At 40.0% G+C, this 22,826-nt stretch overlaps 1 protein-coding gene across 1 annotated transcript in view; it reads left to right on the top strand.

Moving 5' to 3' along the window:
- The window catches only part of BTBD9 (BTB domain containing 9), a gene marked incomplete at its 3' end in the record, with an annotated part of 374,760 nt that overhangs the window by 216,916 nt on the left and 135,018 nt on the right, over positions 1-22,826 (top strand). The window contains exon 7 of the mRNA XM_079712034.1: positions 21,988-22,097. Within this exon, the coding sequence (XP_079568160.1) occupies positions 21,988-22,097 (110 nt within the window). The remainder of the gene's footprint in view (positions 1-21,987; positions 22,098-22,826) is intronic.

The following is a 22,826-nucleotide window of genomic DNA, read 5'->3' as shown; positions in this document are numbered from 1 at the left end:
TTATTAAAATTTATAGGGGTGATAAGAAAGAAAATGTCTTAAAGGGCTCCTTAGGGAGGTGATAATGGATGAAAGGGTACGAAACAGTGGTGTGGACTGAGAGGAGCAGCGGGTTCTCGTCTTTTTTACTCTAAAAGCTGAGGACAAAAAGAATCTATTGTCTTTATTGCTGACAGCATTATTGCTGTACCACCTCTTCCTCCTTTCTATTATCGCATCGCCATCACCACGACCACACACATATTCAGTATATACCTTCTGAAAAGTTGTATTACACTGAGCTAAGTTTACTAAGCGTACAGGGAATAAAGGAAAAACATTGCATTTTTCAGAAATGGGTCTTTTTTGTCATTTCTGCTGCAACACTCCTTCAAGATGATGTACATAACAGCTGTTATGAATATCTAGAGTTAGAAGCACATTTTAAAACCAATCTTTTACGTTAATAGATGTGTCTACTTAGCCTATCTGCTGACTGAGAAAGAAAGCACCATTTGTGGTCTGGGGTTGCTAGAAGCTTCCAAGAATTATTCTCCCTTGGGCCTTTTCTCTACCTCTTCTTCTATAGCTAATAATTTCCTCCACTGAATATCTATCTGTTGAGCCCTCACTGTGCACATGACACCAGATCTCAATGGTGAGTAGCTTTACAGAATTCAAAGAGGACCTAGTACCCTGTTTGAGGAGCTTGTCTTCCCCCAAAAAAGTAAAAGCAGCTTTTCATTTCAGAGGTGAGACACTGCTGCAGTGTAATGCCAGAAATCACGTTCTGAGTCCGTTCTTTTCAAGAAAACCTAAGTCACTATACTGTCTCAGGAGGTTGCCACTTTGCTATGTAATGTATTATGTACATTTTTAAGCTTAATTCGTTTATGAGTTGCTTATGAAAAAAGATGGTCAAATTAACCAGATTTCACTAATCTTTCCATTCTTTTATTTTAATGTGAATTATTGGCCACCCTTGGGGCCAGAGCTGAGAGCAGCAAGTTTTGGAAGGGGAAAGGAAGATCAGCAGTTTTCTAGCCACTGTGGTTCAAGTCAGAAATCGTTTGTCTGCATTAACTCTTGTTCTGAAGTGTTCACATTTTTATACATCCGTGAGTGAAGGTATTCATAGGGTAAGTGTCTGCTTTGTGCACCTCAAGAAAACAACTTGGCCCTATGAACCTGTGTTCATCTTGAAGCCTTATTACTGAAAATGGAGCTATCATCAGGCCTCCACAGTCAAGACATTGAGAGCATGCCACGTGTGCTAACCTAACCAAGGACCAAATGCAGCAAAATTGCGATAGCAACAGTATGGGAATATTAGAAGAAACTGAGCATATATCACTGGAGGGAAAGATCATTCTTCTTTCCATTCCTAGTGAATGGTTATAAAGCTGAAAGATTTTTTTTTTCTATTCTTTCAAAAAGGCCCATAAGATAGATCACCATTACACTTAGCATTCTTTTCTACTTTTTTTTGTAGAATCACTCACAGTTGTGTGCTTAAAACTATTTAGGAACATTTTGATGTTTAGCAACCTCCAAATACTCAATTTTAATTACATCTTCTGGTTTAAATTCATAAACCAATAATTCAGAAGCCAGGCCTCTTTTTTTTTTTTTTTTTTTTTTTTGCGGTACGCGGGCCTCTCACTGTTGTGGTCTCTCTCGTTGCGGAGCACAGGCTCCGGATGCGCAGGCTCAGCGGCCATGGCTCACGGGCCCAGCCGCTCCGTGGCATATGGGATCCTCCCAGACCGGGGCACGAACCCGTATCCCCTGCATCGGCAGGCGGACTCTCAACCACTGCGCCACCAGGGAGGCCCCAGGCCTCTTTTTTACATATACTCTTCAGTTCTGCCACGTAATGAAGTGTACAACATATACGTGCTTTGTACGATGTGCTTTGGGGACAGCTTTCCTTTTCAGACCCTGCTTTTTGTGTCAGCTGATTGGCACCCGCAGTGCTGGGGAAATGGAGTGGTTCCTTGGTGACTCCCAATAGCTGTCAGGATTAATCTGTAGATAGGAAAAGATTTTCCTTGAAAAGAAGCTGGAGGAAACTGTCGAGCAATGCCTGCGTATCATTCTAAGCAGACACTTATTGCCATGGTCGAGGCAAGGAAAGGGGACGCTTGTTTTGCAAATTTAAATTGTGAGCCTCTTCTTGACAAGTGAAAAATCAGATTCAGTGGGGTTTTAGAAAATATTTAACTTGTAAGTTTTTTACATTTTGGTAAATCAAGCCTATCCACTTATGAAGCAGGTCCTAGCTATGAAGAACTAAAGCTGGCATTTTTCTCATCCTTAAGCACTAGAGAACCAGAAGCCTTATGGCAGCAGAAATGAAAACCACAGTTCAACCTCACCTCTTCCTTTTGAGTGAGAGGTATCCAGTTAACATGGAGACAAAAATCTCTCTTTTCTATTGTTTCTTCTGAACCTTGTTTCTGGAAACCAACAGTTTTCTAATTTGTCAGCAGTCTTTCCTTCCATTTTTTAAAAGCAGAAATTTTTTAAAATAATTTATCTGCAAGTTATTTATTAAGTAGGACACACAAATTTTACTTATGCATTGACTTGGCCTTCAGGGATTGGTTCATCAGTTGTAGTAGCCTGTTACTCCTGTTAGTATGGATGGCATGGTTGTGTGTCAGATATTTACTACTTGTTTTTGTTCAGTTCTCATAGCTGTGCACATTAACCCCCAGGTCTGTGGCCTGTGACTTATGGACAAATGCAAGTTTAAGTTAAAAAAAGCAGGCGATGCGCATCCGGAGCCTGCGCATCCGGAGCCTGTGCTCCGCAACGGGAGAGGCCACAACAGTGAGAGGCCCGCGTACCGGAAAAAAAAAAAAAAAAAAAAAAAAAAAAAAAAAAAAAAAGCAGGCGGGGAACCTATGGCTCAGCAGCCATCGCTGTCCTGGGCTGGCCAAGCAGTTATATAATGTACTGAAACATAGCCTTTGTATTTAGCCTGGCTCAAAGCATAGCCCTTGACTTCCTAGCTTGTGAGCTTGAGCAAGTTAGTTAAACACTATGATTGTGCCTCAGTTTACTCATCTCTAAAATGGGGATGGTGGTAGAGCCTACTTCATAAGTCATGAAGATTTGATGAATTAAAATGGGTTAAATGCTTAGTATAGTGCCTGGCATAGACCAGTGCTCAATAAATGTTAACTGCTTGCTTTTTTTCCTTGCCATAATTATTATAATGTTAGTATTATGAGCCATTTAACATTAGCCTTGATGTTAAAAGTGTTATACTTTAGCAGTCCTAAAAACACCTTTGGAGGCTGGACTGCTCAGTCTCCCTCAATTTCTGTTATCATAGGATTTTGTTTTCCTAGCTCTTTTTTTTTTTTTTTTTTAAAGAAGATGTTGGGGGTAGGAGTTAATTAATTAATTTATTTATTTTTGCTGTGTTGGGTCTTCGTTTCTGTGCGAGGGCTTTCTCTAGTTGTGGCAAGCGGGGTCCACTCTTCATCGCAGTGCGCAGGCCTCTCACTATCGCGGCCTCTCTCGTTGTGGAGCACAGGCTCCAGACGCGCAGGCTCAGTAGTTGTGGCTCACGGGCCTAGTTGCCCCGCGGCATGTGGGATCCTCCCAGCCCAGGGCTCGAACCCGTGTCCCCTGCATTAGCAGGCAGATTCTCAACCACTGCGCCACCAGGGAAGCCCCTGTTTTCCTAGCTCTTGATTCATTTACACAAAACTGGTACCTTACTGAATGATTTTGAGGAATCTCAAAATCCTTGAGATTTTGGGAGAAGTCATAGAACAGAGAGAATTTATGGGAGAAGTCATAGAACAGAGGGAATTCATCACCTCTCAAGATCCACAGGACCTTGTCTTATTCATTAACCTATTTGGCTTACTTTTTCTCCAGTCTGTGGTATGTCAATATTTTTATTTTATCCTGTTAACAGAGCTGGAAGAAAAAAAAAGGTAAGGTTAAAGGATTTGCACTAGGTTAGGTAGCAGAACTAGGCACAAAACCATTTTGACTGTTATTCGTGGATGTGGTTTATTACATAAAATCCTTCCACAGCTAAGGTAACATATGTGCCATATCACATTAGCTGCCAAGGTCAGCCAAGGAATATTGCGAAGTGTTTTTATCTTGTGGAATGAACCACTTAAATGTTAAATCTAAATATTTTATCATAAATATTTAAAGCAAATAACCAATTTGCACTTAATCATAAAGCACAACTCTTGTTAGTCTTAAAGCATTTGCATGGAAAATTACACATCACTTTAATATATTTTCTGTCTGCTTTTGTGTCCATATAAAAATAACAAACCACAGATGCATGATGACATCATCATCACTGAACCAAAGAAGGAAGAAAAGGAAGTCATTTTGTGAGCTGAAGATGTAAACTGTTCCCTGTCAGGTTGTCAGTGCTTTTCTTAATATTTTTAGGAGGGAGTTCCTGTGTGTAGAGTCAGTTGCAAGATCAAGGACAGTTGACACTCATTCCTGCAAAATGAGTCCAAAATTTAAACACAGTGTCCTCCAAATGTCCCTTGGCACCAATGAATGTGATTTTTTTTAAATGCTACATTAGATTCTCTAGTTGATCCCACTCAGCTCCATTGCATTTTCTCTAATGTTGCGTCCAATTTTAAATGATTTGAGTGATGGGCCTTCCATCTTTTACCTGGCCAGTGTAACCCTGGAGTCCCCAGGATTCACAAGGCCTTATTTACTCCCTGCGACAGCCATGCTTCAGCAGACCTGAGAAAGGGGTGGCAGAGCTCACATGGTTTTAATTGCTGCCTAATAGGCTACAGCAACCTGAGCATTTTATTAAGAGGGCATTGAAAATTAGCATTATTATTCCAAAAGATCCTTTCACACTGCAATAAAAATCATGCTGAGAGAATGTCTGATATGCAACCCAATTTTGCCGTTTTCTTAATATCTTCCCATTACTCCTAGTAATATACCTCTCAAGCCATTTTATATTCTTCTCTTTGTACTTCTCTGATTACATAAATAATTTTATCTTCTCCCTTTCTGTTTTTTCCAGTTATATTTGCCCAGAGTATTCATCATAAGCATAATCATGACAACAGAATTGGGGATTATTACATGTAGACTTTTCAGAGTTAGAGTAACTTTTTAAAACATAGATGTTGATGAATCTTACAGAAGTAGGCAGTATATGCCTTCTCATAGAAATAAGCAGGATAGTTTTGATTTTTTAAAAATTTTACCTTTATCTTCTCTTAAATCATTCAGTTCTGTCATTTCCGGGCCACTCTCTCCTATTGCTGACACTCCCATGAGTGAAAGCTGGACTTCAATATCATCATCTTCCTACAGAGGAATTTTTATCTCTCCTCTGTGATGATATTTGAGCTATACCATCATACCATCGTTATTTAATTCTATTGTATTTATAAGCAATTCTCCAACCTGCTGACGGTTGTCACTTAGAAACCTTACTAGTGTTTTTCCTGTCTTCTGCTATACTCATCAAATCCTGCCACCTCATTCCTGCAGCTGTGCACTGTCCCACCAGCATTTGGCTACCTTATAAAGGGAAGTTAAAAAAAAAAAAAGAAATACTGTTTAATTGAGGTTTATATATACCAAAACATAAGCATCTAGTTTCATACTCTGTATAACACCCCTGGAATATCCTTTGTCCTTTGCTCTTTGGGAGTAACTATACTCCTCTAAGAAGTAATTTCACATAAATATTATTTGCTTTGATGAACTTTAACAGTCTTTTAAGATTCTCGTATTCTTAAGTGCAGTTCTTATAATGATTACCTTTTGTTTATCCACATTGATTCATTCATTTAGCAAGCATTTGAGGATACTCATTGCATTCTCCTGGGCACTGTACTGGGCGATTTGAAAAGGAAAATGAACAAGAAAAGGTCTCTGTTTTCAGGAAGATCAGAATTCAGTAGGGGAGGCCGAAAAGCAAACACTTAACTATCATACAATGTGAGACATGCTATAATAGAAGTTATGTGAGCACTGATGAGGGAGAAATTACTGCTTCTTGGGATAAGTCAGTACTCATGGGAGACTCCATAAAGCATGTATCCTTTGAGCTGGGCTTTATAGGAAAAGTAAGGGAGTAAGGGGAGAAAGTTATGCCCAGGAGCAGAAACCACACTAGGAGGGCACAGACACCAGAAGTACATTGAGGAATGGCCCATGAGTCAAACATAGGGCATGTGATAGAAGTAGCTAGTGGTGGAGCCAGAAAAATGAGTGCAGACACACTGAAGAAGTGGAGCAGCAGTCCAGTAATCCAGAGCAGCATTAACCCCAAAGTAATTAATCTTTGCTCTTGAAGTATGTGTTTTTATTTATGCATGACTATAGGTGTTTATTATGATTTAGACTGTAATCTAATTCCCACCCTTAGCTATACGTTAGAATCTCTGCCTCATTCTAATTAAATTAGAATCTCTAAGGGTGGCATCCATATATTTTTTAAGCTCCTCAGGTGATTCTGATGGGCAGCCAGGATTGAGAGCCATCAATTCAGACCCCCTCAACATTTGAACAGGTAACAAGAAGACCTTGTCTCATTAAAACTGGTAGAGGGATACCCTTAAGTCAGAACCCATTCCACCTGTAGGTTGGTAGGAAGCAGCAACCTCTACCTCTCTACTCAGAGCTCTTTCCCCTACAGCCTGTCTTTAAACATGCTCAAATAACTTCCACTTACTAATGAATAAAACGGATCCTTCTCTTGACTCTACAGTCTCCCTCTAGCCATCATCCTGTTGTTCTTCTCTTCATAGCTAAGCCCTGTGCTTCCATTTTTATTTGTGCTCCAGCCAAGTGCAGTCAAGAGTCAGTCCACTGCCCTGCCCACAATTCTCCCAGGCTTCCTGGGTGTTGCATTCCTACACTTTGCACATGCTACTCTTCTCCCTGGATTTTTCTTCTACGCACATTTTTTCCTGGCATCACCCACTCATGTTTCAGTACTCAGCGATCACATCTGGGAAGCCTTCTCAAATCTTCCCAGTCTGGATTGGATGCCATTCCTTTGTGCTACTATGCTATTTTGTATAGTATTTGTAAAATAATAGTTATCAATATATATTGTAATTATAGATCTGCATTAAAACAGTGGGCCTTTTAAGAATTAACTGATTCATATTTATTTCTATATCTAGTGCCTAACAGTATTCAATATATAGTAGTTCCTCAATAAAAACATTGCTAAATTAATGATGTCAAATATAGTCATTTAATATTTTTGTGTACCTACTATTCGCTAGCTACCAATTACTGAGCCCTTAGAATGTGCCTGGTCAAGTACTGACCAACCACTTAATACATGTATCATTTAACCCCCCCAAAGTTAGGTACTGTTACTTTCCCTTTTATGGATAAGGAAACCGAGGCTTTGAGAAGTTGTTTCAAAACTGAATTGCTCTTTCCGGTGTCTTTCTTAAATTGGTATTTCACACTTAATCTGAACTGAGGGACTTCTTTAATGTAGGCTGTAAATTTTCTAAAGCATAATATATAATCATCCAATTATATTTATTTTGTAAATTGGCAGTATTACCAGTTGTCTCTGGTGTTTGACAAAGGACTTTTTTTTTTAAAGATGGGATCCTGTGTGGCTTAACTAGTAATTTTTTTTCTTTTTGTCTAACATTTATACTTTTGCTAGCCCTTCAGTGAAAATAGAGGAGCAACAATTCGTTCTGTTTGGGAATTAAGAGAGACTAAATGATTAAAATCAATAGACAGTGCCACAGCCTCCAATTCCCGATCCTCTCTCCCCACCAAAGAACCTCTGGAGCCAATAGTTTGAATGCCTTCCCTCATAAATAGAAAAATCGGCTAGCTCAACTTTCCCCCTCCTTTCCTTTTTCCTCCTCCCTGCTAATGAGCAGTGAAATGGCCTAATGACCGGGACCAGGGGGAGGGGAGAGCAGAGAAGAAAGCCTGAGTAATCCATACACTGAATTATCAGCTCTGTGTAATTGAGTTTTCTTTGGCTTCCTTCTTTTTGGAGTTCAGCATTTTCAAGTTACTGAGGGATGCACTGTTTCTCCAGGCACTGAGATGAGCCATGTTTTCAGTTTCTGCCATGATCATTTTGATCCACCTGTGTGGGCTAGAAGGCTTGTGCCTCTGATGGGACTCCAGAAAGGAAGGTGAGAGGACTCTGAATGACACGGTTCCCTTTTCCACTGAGAGTCAAACACAGAATGGCCTTTTCCTGCCCTTGTCTGTTTGACTGTGCGTGATAGAGGCTGGAGAGCATTTGTGTGGCAGGAGCGGCCCTGGAAGATAAGGAAGGTGCTGAGCAGAGTGTGAATGCAGCCCAGCTTCACATGAGCCCCGGAAGGGGAAATAGCTGTTGGTGGTGAAGGGTGAACATCTATCCTGGTTTGCCTGAGACCGAGTGGCTTCCTGGGCTGTGAGACTTTCAGTACTAAAACCAGCACAATCCTGGGCCAACATAGATGGTTGGTCATCCTGTGTGCCTAACTTACCTTTCCTTAGCTTAACAAAAAGTTCACAATCAGTTGGAAATTACTTCCTATTACCTTTAAATCCTGACTCACTGAATGAAAAACCAAAAACTTGAGAATTTTCTTGGACTCCCTGGAGTAAGCAGTAAAATTGAATGGACCCTTTTTGAAAGCTTTCCTCTTATTCCACCTGCACCTTGCACTCCAGTTGTCTGATTTAGAATCCTTGGCCACCCTGCTCCCCACCCCTGTGAGGTATTTCTTTGTTCTTCCTCCCCCTCTCTTTTTGCTGCTGCTGCAGTAACTCCAAGGATTAAAGAGGATGTACAGTATATACTTTCTCTTACTTTGGCACTTGCTTCCCATGGCTCTGCTTAGATGCAGCTGGCTGGGCTGGGGCATTAGGGAAGCCTCCAGGCGACCACAGCTGAATCCATCAGGTCCCCTGCAGCAGCTGTTATCTGAACCAACTGGGTCGTGTGACAGCAGCAGAGGAAGGGTGCAGCACGAATGTGCAGGAAGAACACCAGACAAGCCTGTCTCTGCTCCAGAGAGTCTAAATCACCCCATCTGCATGTGGAGCATGGTGATTGTTCTGGAGAGAGTGGGAAGGGGAGGAGATGGTGTTTTTCCACAGTTATTAAGGTAAACAGAACAACCAATGCTGTCTGTGCAGCTGTTTCAGTGTGAGGTTGAGCTGAATTATTTTTTTTTTTTTTTTTTTTTTGCTGTACGCGGGCCTCTCACTGCTGTGGCCCCTCCCGTTGCGGAGCACAGGCTCTGGACGCGCAGGCTCAGCGGCCATGGCTCACGGGCCCAGCCGCTCCGCGGCATGTGGGATCTTCCCGGTCCGGGGCACGAACCCGTGTCCCCTGCATCGGCAGGCGGACTCTCAACCACTGCGCCACCAGGGAAGCCCATGAATTATTTTATTTTTACTTAGTGGGAATTAACACCCTCCCCCTTTCTTTCAGAGAGAGGGAGACTGTGGCTAACAAAATCACTCAGTGATTTGAATCTTTCTGCAGAATGGTGATAATTTATGGGACTGTCTGGACATATCCCTGTTTGGACATTTAATTAGTGAAAAACAAGTCCAAAAGATAAAATAGCTAAATAATCTGAGACAGCCGTATGACGATGTGGTAGAAGGAATGGGACAAGGAAGGGGATGGAGGAGCAGTAACAAGGGGAAAATGTTATTTCAAGACTAGAAAGAAAAAAGAGTTGTAGCCCTCAGGCTGAAGACAGGGAAGGAGATGAAGAAGAATGGTTATTATCCCCTGTATTATTGTCCTAAGTACCAGACAAATTTAAAGGTGTCCCCCTGTGGCCACAGCAGCTTGGAAGATCCAAGGTCTCAGACTCAGTAAGTCCGGCAAAGATCCTTGATTGAACCTTTATCCTTATAGGAATAATCACAGGCATGGACATACTTTTGTGAAAAATAGTTAAGCTTTCAGGTAATGATGGCAGAATGAACACACATTGATTCTCACATGCTTCAGAACAAGATCCTACTAAAATGACAGTAAAGGAATTTTTAAAATGTTAATCTGTAAGGATAAAGAAAATGGGAAGAGGAGATTAAAAACATGCAGATGAACAATTGGTAAATGATTTAACAGGCTCAGGAAAACTGAATCCTAAGCCACTAAATCCTCAAAGACTTAGGAGTTAGGAGCACCAGGCACCTTTGAAGCTGTGATGAAGGAGATAGGTAGGAAGGGGCTAAAATGAGAAGACTGGTTAACTATGTACTTATGAAACAATTAAGAGCTCTAGCTTCTCTTCCCCACTTCACAGAACTTTGACTGCTTCTTCCCCACTCTGATAGAAAACTGGAAATGTATTCTTTTTTTCCAGATCTATTAAGATATAATTGACATATAACATTGTTTAAGCTAAACACGATGATATATAACATGGTGATTTATTTTAACTTTTTATTTTATATTGGAGTGTAGTTGATTAACAATGTTGTGTTAGCTTCAAGTGTACAGCTAAGTGATTTAGTTACACATATACATGTATCCTTTTTCAAATTCTTTTCCCATTTAGGTTATAACCTAATGATATGATACACATATATTATGAAATGATCACCACAGTAGGTTTATTTAACATTTCTGTCACCCCATAGAAGTACCTTTTCCTAATGGTGAGAGCATTTAAGATCTACCCTCTTAGCAACTTTCAAATATATATTTCAAATATATAATACAGTTTGGTTAACTGTAGTCTCCATGCTGTACATTAGGTCCCCAGAACTTATAACTGGAAATTTGTACCAACTGACCAACATCTCCCCATTTCACTCACTTCCCAGCCCCTGGCAACTACCATTCTACTCTGTTTTATGAGTTAGGCTTTTTTAGATTCCACGTATAAAAGAGATCATACAGTATTTGTCTTTCTCTATCTGACTTTGGAAATTTATGCTTTGATGAAGGTAAAACAGAGGTAAAACAGAAGGTCTCTAAAGTGGGAAACCATGCATAGGTTAGAAAGGTCATACTATAGGAAGATTAGGTGGTCTGATGCTTAGACCCTACCTTTCAGTAATACCTCCCCTGCCACACATTCAGACGAACACCCCTACCCTGTTTCACCACTCTGAAACTCTGGTAGTCAAGCCCATATTTCCCATGCAGAGGATTAGAAACATCTTTCTAGATAATTCAGTCAGTCTAAGAGGGAAGAGCTAAAGAATCTGAAAGTGAGATTTTCCTGACAGTTAACCCATTCAGGCAAATATATTCTCAGAATTTTCTTTTGAGGAAAATGTCTAGGTTCCTTCCTGACAACCTTCTTGACAACCAGTCGTTTGAGGAAACTAATATGAAACATAAAGACTAAAACAAACAGGGAAAAAAAACTATACAGGGAGATGAAAACTTTAAAAAAAAATTATTGCTATCTTCAGAGAGGTTAAATATGGCAATCTTCGACCAAGAAGGAAAAGCCATAAAAAAGGAACATTTGGAGAATAAGAAATACAGTTGGAAATTTAAAATATTAAAGCAGAAATGGAAAACTCGGTAGAGAGCACAGATGATAAAGTTGAGGAACTCTCCCACAGAGTGGAACAAAATCACAAAAAAATGACAGATAGAGGAAGTATGAAAATACAGGGAAAGATAAGGAGGTCCAATATTCAAAACTAGGAGTTTCATAAAGAGAGGTTAAAAAAATCCAAAAGAAGAAGTCAATAACAATAATTCAAGAACATTTACCAAAACTGAATTGTCAATACGTGGATTTCCAGATTGCAAAGGCCTTCTGAGTGCCCAAAACAGTAGAAGAAAATAGACCCATACTAAGGCATCATGAAATTTCATAATACTAGGGAAGCAGAGAAAAATCTGCATGTTTCTGGAACAGGACATGTTTTTAAAATTAAAAAAATAAAAGCGAAAAAGGAAGAGAGAAATCAAGTCAGGTATCATAATGACTTCTCAATAGCAAAACTAGAAACTTGACAGGCAGTAGAATAAGACCTTCAAAATTCTGAAAGAAAACGACTTCCAACCAAAAATCAAGGCTCTTTCTCTTAGTAGGGAAGAAAAACTGTGCAGAAAAGGAAAGTGCTCCATATATTAGTTGTGAATAATATCTACATAATCATGATGTAAACACTGAGTATTGATTCAACCAAAGTTACAATACAGTCTAAATTGGGGGATAGGAAAAGGGTACATATGGAGGAGAGAGCTAAAAAATTGTCTTCCATAGTAGTAGATTGGTAGGTAAGGCCTAAAGCTGGAAAATCAAGAAGTAGCATTAAATGCATGATAATTATAGTTGTGAGATAAATCCGGAAATAATCCATTAAAACAGGTAAGAACAGTTGCCTCTGGGGGGAGAAGGAAATGGAGCATGAGGGAGTATTTTTCATAATAAATCTTATAGGCTATTTGACTTTTTAAACTATGTATGTGTAAAAGTTTCTTTGTAAAAGAAGAAAGAGAAATAGTTAAGCCAGTTTTGTTTTATTTTAATGAGGATTCCAAACACTACAGCAATAGCAGTGACTACTAGTAATATAATAGAATCTTCTTGTTTATTAAAAAATAAATCCTCTCTTACAAAGTATACATTTTAGTTTATGTGCATTTCTCTCATAAGTTTTTCTTTCCTTGAATTTCTCAGACAAGTGTAAGGATTGACATTTTCTTTCTGATCACTGACTTAGCACTAATGCTATACCAGTAAAGTCTAGGTCATGAATGGTTGAACTCTTAAGAAGCTTTGGGGAAGGAAAACAAAAATCCTTGCCAGACTACTCCACCTCCCAACCTGCTTGCTAATCCAGTAGAAATATGGTTTGGGACAGGCTTCAAAACTTCCACAGTACATAGGACTCCTAACACAAAAGGCATGAGTATGGGGAAATGTCTTCTAAAATGATTGGGCAGACTGTTAGATTTGAAGCTGTCTCATGTCTGCTCAGCCCCTACTATAAGCTGCAGACTCTGTAGGTCACCAAATAGTGCCACTCAGAACATCTTGCTATTTTCTCTTCCCTTTTGCTTGTATTAAAGTTCTAACACATTGACAGATTTTAGGAGCAAAATCTCTTATACCAGTAGTGCTGAAATTAGTAATCCTTCATGCTGTTTGGAAGCTGGAGTGTACAGGCTTCTACAGCGAAATCAGGCATGCACTTCTGGCTTTAACAAACCCCGAGATAGAACATAGCCACACCAGTTTTGGTGCCCAAGACAAAAATACTTCTGTTTCCTATTATCATTTGCATTCCCTGTGCTGTTGGTGTGAGTGTTCTTCTCAAGTTTTCTGTAGTATTATTTTTGTTTACTTTGACTACTCTGCCTCTGGTTGGTAGCTTTGTACCTAGTTATGCTGATACTTGAATTATGTGCTAAGTAAATCTCTGGATCTTTTTTTTTTCTCCCTGATCAATTCTCTGGGTAAAGGTCGAGAACTTCCCAAAGGGCAAAGGAGGGTCCCTGAAATTTTTTGTGAGCATAGAAGTCTGGGGATAGTAGGTGGCAAGTATGTAGCTTTTCTGGGTTGGACTTGTTTTCTCCAAATATATTTCAGTTAGTTCTCTGTTAGAAGCTGTTACTGCCTGGAACACAGGTTTCTTTACATAGCTCATAAGGAATACAGAGGCTTTGACGGACGTGTGTTCTGTTGAGCTTTGAAATCTCCAGCCTGATTGTATGAGTGTGTAGGGTATGAGTGTTCCATGAAAGGAAATAATGCATGCAAGGGCTAGCACATGGGATGTGTTCAGAAGCTGGTAGCTTTTATTTTAATTCCAGTGCTAGTTTCTCAGAGGTCCGGAATGAAGATTCATGGTTTCCTTACTCCCTATGCTCTCTTTATTACTCTCTTGACTTGTCACTCAGTTTTCACTTCTGTTATTCCAACCGTCTTATGCAATTCCTGTCTTGTTTCTCAGTGTGTCAAATGTTTACATTCTTAGAAGGATTCTTAGATTTTTCTTCAGGGAGAGGCAAATTCTTTCTCCTTCTGTTTGCCTCTCTTCCTTCTGTATTTAATCTTCTACTCTAAAAGGAAAAAAAAGGACAGGCTCCTCCAGCCCTTAAAATTTTAAGTTATAGTAAGTGGCATATCTCTACCATAGTCTTAGGTTTTTTAAAAAAGAGAGAAACTTCCCTTACCCATCATGATCCTAAAGCAGGCTGGCTACAGGTCATAGTCACCAAATAAGTTCTTACAGATTCATAGGGAAACTAACAAATTTAATTTTCTTCTACATTTTCTCTAGTGCACAATTCCATTAGACTCATTTGTCTATATTCGTGGAAATGCACAGCCTACTGGATAAACTGAAAAAGATAATGCAGCCATTTTAAAGATAAAACTGGTGAAATTCTCTCTCCCACTCCCAGCATCTTGGGCTAGGGGAAAAGTTAATGAAAAAATGCAAATATTGAACTTTTGGTAATTTAGTTCTATTTCTTAAAATATACTTTGTGTTGGTTTCAGATGTTTTATTGAGTAACAAAATTGGTTAACAGTACTCCCACATGGGGATTTGTTCACAACAGCACATAACGGACAGAAGAAGGGATTGGTTTATACATATTCACGATCTTTTCCTCCCCTCCCCCTCCCTCCTCTGGCTCCTCCCTTTGTCTCTCTTCTATCTTTCTCCTTTCTTCCCTCCCTCCCTCCCTCTCTCCCTTATTCATTTTTTATTTTATATCTTTCACTTGCCATTTTGTCTTTCTATAATCCCTTGAAAATTATAATCCGAAAAAAAACAGAGATAAAAAGAAAACGAAACCATGAAATAAATAAGACATTTCTTCCCACGAAATTCAAATCAGTTCCTCTTTCCAGACCCTAACAAACCTACTTAATTAGATTTTTGTCTATATCCTGCTAAATATGTATAATAGGTATACTGTGTCTATATCGCAGACTCATTTCGGTATATCCATATTCTCAATCAGAGCTAGTCATGCCTTCCCATTTGACTCTTCTTTTATTCCTGCAGGGAGAGGTTTTATAACTGTTTATCCTTCTAGTTTAGCAAGTTTGTCTGTAAAGTTCTATACTACATAGATCACCTACCAACCAGTGGCTAATTATTTGATTTTTTTGTTTGTTGTCTGTCTCCTGACAAATGTAAATTCCATGAGGAATAGATTTTATCTGTAGTGTTCAATCCCATATCCCAGCACCCAGCAGGAGTAGGTGACACATGGTAAATACTCGGTTAATATTTGTTGGGTAAGACTGTGATCATCTGGGGGTGGGGGGGCGGGGCAGGAAAGGGATTATTTCTGTTTTAGCTATGTTTTGTTTTGTTCGCAGGGAGGACTTTTAAAGTTCATGCTGCTAAATTTGGTGTTTTAAGGTTAGGCTACCATTTGTGAATGGGTCAGAGGCTCTTATGTCTTTCTCCTTACCACTACTACCAATGTGGAGCCTGAGACTGAGAGAAATTAAGGAACTTGCCCCCAATTTTATACCTAATGCATTGTGAAACTCTGACTAGAACCTAGGTCACTCTTTCAGCTCAGTCCTGTCAAAAATCATACAGTTTGACGGGTTTTAGTCTTACCTTCTAAACTGCACTATAAACTTCTCCAGATGAAGGTTTATGTCCTGTCTTTCTGGTCCATTCCTCACAGTGCTTAGCAGAATTTCTTGTACCTAGTAAGTGTTTATTAAATCTTGATTAATAGCACATTTACTCAGTATACCTACAAGGCTATTGACTGGTAAATGTGCAAGCAAAAAATAGAAATGAATTAAATAAATTTACAGGTTATATAATTTTCATATGATTTATGTAAATAAATACTATAAGTTCTTTTGTGATATTAATTTCAAATATGTTTTCTTAGATTGAAGGCATATTATTATGGTAGGTTTTAGGTTCTGCATATTCGGGGGTGGGGAAAAAAAGCCTATTGTTAAAAATGCACATTTCCCTCAAATAAAAAACAACACTTAAATATTTATCTCTAATGTTGGAATGACTTTCTATTTTGGGTAGCACTGGGTTATGCTGTGTTAGTAATTATTTACCGATCTTATCCCTTCTGCATACTTGATTCTGTATAGCATCAATTTTCTCTGAAAAACAAGATGACTTCTTGTTTTGTTTGCCCTTCAGGTTGAATAGTGGAGTTGCTGGAACATGATTGCTCCCTCTGCAGGGGTAATGGTCAGACAGCATCAGGGCTGTTCTCTGAGACAGTAGCCTCTGCTTAGGCTAACTCTGGCAGTGTTTAACCTTTCAATAATTCTTCCTCTCCCAAATAAGCAAATGCTGCTGGGCCCCCTTGCTGAAGTCAGTAGAAGAGAATCTATAGCTCCACAGATCAGCGGGAGGGAAGGTTTTTTAAGAGTAACAAATCTGTTCTGTCGCAACATGCTTTTTCTAGAAACTTTTTGTCATTCTGGCAGTAAACTGTTTTCCACTTGCTGCCTTAGCAACAAGACCTGAAGTCACTTCACCCTCTGGTCTGTGGTTTGATTATAAGAGCATTAACTTGATACCTAGAACTAAAAGAAAATATCATACTGGGGAAGCCCACATACATTTCCAGCTTTTTCGGCTAGAGAAACATTTATGTACATTCTTCATATCTCCTTGAAAGGAAAGGTCAAATAGGAAATCGTGGAAATGGTGAATTCAAATCCCACATGGTCCTAAGTCCCTAGTAAATGCTGTAGCTAAAGTTCTTGTCAGGTGACTGCCTCTGGCCACAGCAAAGAACAGTTTTTCTCTGCAGAGTTCTCCATGGAGACCTCAGAGGAAGAGCCAAAATGTTAAGGATCCCTTCTTGTGCTGTTAAGGATCCCAGTCTTAGGCTAACCCTGGTTTTCTCAAGCATCTTTGTTTAACCCAAGAATGTAAAGTTCAATTTGAGAATAAAACTTTGTTTACCAAAGAATAAAATTCTGATGGATTTTGGCTTTAGTTGATCCCTTGAGAGCTCATTTAAAATTTTTTTGCTGAATTCAATTTTATCTTGTAGTAGAACCTGCTCAGTACAGTGTTAGATGATCTTATAACTAGAGGCAAAGGTTAAGGATCAACTGTAACCATAAGTAGGCTAAAGACTAAAGAATACCAAGACTAGAGGGTTCCAAGGGGTTTAAAGTGAGGGTGTATAAGTTGCTGTTTTTCTATATTCAGTTTGTTAAAGATGTATTGTATGTGACTTAGAAATGAAATCTGGTAGCGTCCTGACAAGAAATGATGGAAAGATAGGTTAAGAATAGGAATTTGTAGTACCTTCCCAGGACAGGCAGGGAATACAATGAAATCTCCAAGGCAGAAATTTTCTAGGTCACAGTATTATGATGTTTCTTTGTAAGAAGTGCTATTTTTCTTAATAAATTAAAACTCCAAACTTCCAGAGTTAGCACAAAAAAGAAACTCTTCTGTGGACATGGGTAGCTGGACCAAATATGGGCAAAAGAGTCTTCCCTTGTTTCCTTATGCAGAGCTGAGTCAGGTCAAGAACATTTAAAATAGACTTTTCTAAAGACTAGGGGCTTAAAGCAGGAAATAACATAGAGCCAGGTAATCTGCATTTGGAATGTAGCTTCTTTCTACATACACTGTGGGGCCCTAAGGGTAAGGACTAGCCCCTGTCCGTGCTCTTGAAGTCCATCCTTGGGCCTGCCTCTTCATGGATGCGGATGCACCACTTTAACAACCACAGTTAGGAATGCTCTCCCAGACAACCAGCAGTCTTGAAGTCCAAAAGAAATGCCGCCTCCAGCGACCTACTCTTTGCATTTCTATTTAATGATACTCTACTCTGCCAAGCACTGCATTAGACACTTTAAATACTTACCTTGTGTAAATATCATATAAGGCTTGTGTACTGACATTTTATAGAGAAGGAAATTGTGGTTCAGAAAGGTTTAAAACATTTTTTTCCCCGAAGTAACACAGCTAATTAAGTGATGGGGCTGGGCTGCACACCTGGTCCTGTTAGACTCTAAAGCAAGTACTTCAAAACTCTATAGTGCCTTTCAATTTCAGAGTGCTATCCTTGGAAGGTTTAGGTTTCATTTTTTTAAAGAAGAATCTCTTTTCACCCACAATATTATAGCTCCTAGAAACTTCTGCATTGAAACGTCCTGTTCTGAACTGTGTTAAGGCCCCAGTCTTTGTCAGTGACTAGAAGACAGCTAACACAGGGAAGGGAGGAGAATATTGGAAACAGACTGTTACACCAGGGCCCATGTGAACAGCATTCATCCTCATCAGAAATGGCCAATCTGGGGCTTCCCTGGTGGTGCAGTGGTTAAGAATCCACCTGCCAATGCAGGGGACACGGGTTCGAGCCCTGGTCTGGGAAGATCCCACGTGCCGCGGAGCAGCTAAGCCCGTGCACCACAACTACTGAGCCTGCGCTCTAGAGCCCACGAACCACAACTACTGAAGCCCTTGCACCTAGAGCCCACGCACCGCAACAAGAGAAGCCACCGCACTGAGAAGTCTGCACACCTCAATGAAGAGTAACCCCCGCTCACCGCAATTAGAGAAAGACCGCGCTCAGCAACGAAGACCCAACACAGCCAAAAATAGATAAATAAAATAAATAATTTTTTTAAAAGACACTAAATTAAAAAAAAAAAAAAAGAAATGGCCAATCTGTTGCATATCTGCCTTTCTCAGCACTGTTTAAGTTTTAATTATCTTCCAACTGTCTGAGCTGCTGTTGAGGACCTCAGAGAGAACAAAGGATAGCTGTCATATTTTTCAGCAGCACCCCTCTCTGCACACTGATGAAGTCACTAGCTGCCACTGTCCTTATTATCAGGTTAAATCAGAGTCTGAGTGTGCATTGGAGAGATGATGTTGAAAGAAAAAAAGCTTAAGTTTTACCTCTTATTCATAATCTTTTGTGACAGAGAAGTGTAGCATCTGCTTCTCCTGTTTAGGTGTTATGACCCAGAAGCAAGTTTTGTTTTGTTTTTCAAAGAAAAAAAAGGAAAGAGAGAGAGGACTCCCTCCCATCACCATCCCTTGGATTTTTCAGTAGCTTGGATAGTGATAACTTCTGCCTCCAGGATGTTCCCTTGTGAGCCCCATTAAGGAAATCTGCGTATGATCAAAGATGGTACCTTGATGGTGCTGCCTCCTTCTTCCTCTAGACGTTGCTCTTGGATCAGGGCATGGCTTCCCCTGAGCTGGACAGGGCCCCTGTGTTCTTAATGGAGAGCTCCAGGCTGCCCTACCAGTCACTGAAGTTGGGGGATTAGTTAAAGCCTGTTTGCTATTTCTAGATCTAGATCTTCAGTAAAGGGTAGAGTCCTATGCTAAACAATTCCTTGCTGGAGAAAAGGAGCATGGCTTCTTTCTTGTGACTTTGTTACCATTTTTTAATGTGTATTTGAGTAAGGACTTTATGCCATTTTTGTAAATTAGGCTATAATTTTATGTAGACTTAGAAAGTATTGTAGAACTAGAATAATTAAACTTGTTGTGAGCATTACATGTAACAGGCTAATCAGGAAGTGTGATGTACAGTGGTGAATTGCTAATTTGACCTCAGGATTATGCAGCAGAGATAACATTATCTTCATTTATATAGAACTTTTTATCTGGAGGCATCTCTCAATGCTTTTGCAGTCACACATATTATCTTGTTAGTTATCACAAACACTATCATTAAGGCTGTAAAATGTATTCCAGTACAATTTTTTTTTTTTTTCCCCCGAGGTACGCGGGCCTCTCACTGCTGTGGCCTCTCCCGTTGCGGAGCACAGGCTCCACACGCGCAGGCCCAGCGGCCATGGCTCACGGGCCCAGCCGCTCCGCGGCATGTGGGATCCTCCCAGACCGGGGCACGAACCCGTGTCCCCTGCATCGGCAGGCGGACTCTCAACCACTGCGCCACCAGGGAAGCCCTCCAGTACAATTTTTTATTTTCAGTTTCTGTAATTGGGGGACAAGGGAGGGGAATGTTCTATATTTTCTCCCACTCCTGATATTTGCACCAGGGTAAAATTTGGGGAATGACTGCTATCTAAACTAGGAGAGCCTGGTTCCATATCATGTTTTGAAAAGAAAGGGGGGGGGGACATTACTGCATCCCCTTAGGTCAGCCTGAACTATTTAACCTTAAGAACTGCCAGAGGGGAAAGGCCCTATTAGTCCCTTCCTGGCTCCTCTGCCTTGCACAGTATTAGGAGAGCTATCTCTCCTTTGAGAGATTTGACCTAGGGAACAGGAAAATGATCTGATCAAATTCCACCAAACCACATTCCCTCCAAGACTGCAGACAGCAGCACTCAGACTGTCACGGCTATGTGCGGTTGAAAGCGCTATGCTTGTTGCGTTCCTGTGGGTTTAAGGAAATGGGCAAAATTAGATTCAGGCCAAGGTGCCAGGCTTACACACCCCTTCCGCTCCAGAAAGCCCAGAGAGATTGTTCCTGCCTACAGTAAAGAACTACACAGTCCGTTCTACCCAGATCATTTAGAACTTATTTTAAATGAACCCCACCCACCCACCCAAACCCAGTAAAATCAGCACCTTCTGTCTGCCTTGAGGGCTTGAAAGAACAGATCAGGGCCAACCTCCTGCTTACCCAGAGGGCTCTGGTGAGCACCGCAGTTTGCACTGACTCCACACAGGAAGAGCGGTGTCTCCCTGCAGTGGATATGGGAACACTGAGCAGCCAGTCCAGGAGAAAGCATTACTATCAGTTATGAAGATGAGCAGTCAGCTCATGTCAAGGACCAGGTGGCTAAATGAGGTGCACGGGGAATGCGGTGAGATTCAGGTTGGAAGAAACAGGAGGGAAAATAGCCCACAATACAAAACCCCGAAATATAGCCTCTTTTATGTGAATTTTTACAATTGGCATTTACATTATACAGTTAACTTGGAGTGATGAGAAATGTAAGGAAATTACCGAATTAGTGAACAGCGATTAACTCAGGCGTAAAATTGTATCATCTAAGTGGAAGGTTGTTTTACATAAGGGAGGGAAGATATTACTAAAACCTTGCCCAGTCTGTCATCTCCTAATTGAAATCTGTTCGTTTAGTATGCCCCATCCTTCAGAGCACATAGTTCATCATTTGAGAGAGCGTTATCAGTTAATCTAGTTACTTTTTTTCTTATTCTTCTTTTGAATTCCAGTAAGACTGTGTGTGGCACATTACATTCCCTCTGGAATTGTGTGACACTCAAAAGAGTAAGTTTGTCTGTTCATTAACCTGTGAACTGTCAGGTCCCTTTGAACAGTGGAAGGAGAAAGTTGCTCCAAGGTTAATGCTTGTTTGTCAGAGAGGGTGAACAGGCCAAGAGGCTCGAGATTTGTCCTGTGAAACCCTGCACTGTATGCAGATGCCAGATCCGTGTGGCCAGGAGGGAGGCTGCAGAGCAGGCTGGGTCACCTTTGCTGATCACTTCCTCTGGTCAGGAGAAGGCTTCCTAGCAGTCAAGTGGGGGGCTGGCGTAAGTATATTGGGTTAACTTCCTAACAAGGATTCAGGAGCAATATTAAAATACAAGAAGCTGTGAGTCGTTTTCAGTAGTTTCCGTGGATTTTTACTTTCAACAAGAAAGCAGTATTGATTTCATGCATTTCATCCAATGGATGAAAGCTTTCATTGAGTTGGAAAGCATTTGACTTTGTGTGTGTTTGTGCACCTGTGCACAGGCACATTCCTAACCACAAAGCAAGGATAGAAGCTGTTTGTTACTCTCCAGTGTAAATGTCTCATGGATATACAATTGTACTGACATTCAGGGGTTGAGCTGAACAATCCCTGGTTTGATTTTCTAGGTAAACCAAATCTAAGTTCTACTTCATTCTCTGGAAAGTGGTACCTCCTTAATTTTGCTGTAATTCTTCCAGGCTCAGTTGGAGCTAGCCCTAAGGAGCAGGTACAGGGTCTGAAGCCAATTCAGAGTCTCCTTTAGTCCATGCTCTGGTACACTGTATGTTTACGTAGTGTATCTTATTCTGTTATCTTTGGATTCGTTACGATGGAAGCTCATTTTCTTTAACAGATTTTCTTTTCTTTTTACCCCCAGGTATATTCGAATAGTTGGGACTCACAACACAGTGAATAAGATTTTTCACATTGTGGCTTTTGAATGTATGTTTACAAACAAAACCTTCACTCTGGAGAAGGGGCTATTAGGTAAGTGTTACAATTATATTTTTGTGTATACACTTAGATATTTTATCTTCAAATATTTTGTTATTCCATTAACTCATCTTAATTCACCTCTTAATCAGCTTTGACTAAGAACTCTGGTTGATTTGAATGCCTTATGGCTGAGTGACATAGAGAGGGCTTATATTTTTAGAAGTAGTCAAAATAATAATTCCAGTAAACTTAAAAGAATGTAAATATCGTACTAGTAGTTAAGAATTGAAAATGTTCTAGTGATTCATTCAGATTTGCTATGTGGGGAATGCTTATGATAGGCAAAGCCTCTCAGACCAAAGGCTTTTCTATATTTAATGGTAGGTAGGATCAGGGAGGAAATTGCTATATTATAGATCCAGTGCTCCTACTTTCCAAGGCTATGCAGGCATTTTGGCCTCTTATTTGATATGAATGGTGTGCTCAGCTGTGAGAATATCTTCTTTTCATGGACACAGCAGTCCATATTTGCCCTACTTTGCCAGATTCACCTCAAGAAAACGCCTGCATATAAATTTAAATAAGACCAGAGTAACTAAATTATTGTAATGAAAATTAAGTTATCTTGTGGGAAATATGGCCTGGCTGATCCTTCGAAAGGGCATTTTAAATTTTGTTTAGTTGTCTATTTGGTTGTTTTCTGTTATGTTTTGTTTTTACTTTTGTTTTAGGTAATATTTAGTCTGGCTCTGTGTATAGTCCGTCCCAGGTCTTAACATT

Source organism: Hyperoodon ampullatus (assembly GCF_949752795.1).
Source record: "Hyperoodon ampullatus genome assembly, chromosome: 10".
Taxonomy (NCBI): Eukaryota; Metazoa; Chordata; class Mammalia; order Artiodactyla; family Ziphiidae; genus Hyperoodon; species Hyperoodon ampullatus.
This window is presented reverse-complemented; position numbering and strand designations above follow the sequence as displayed.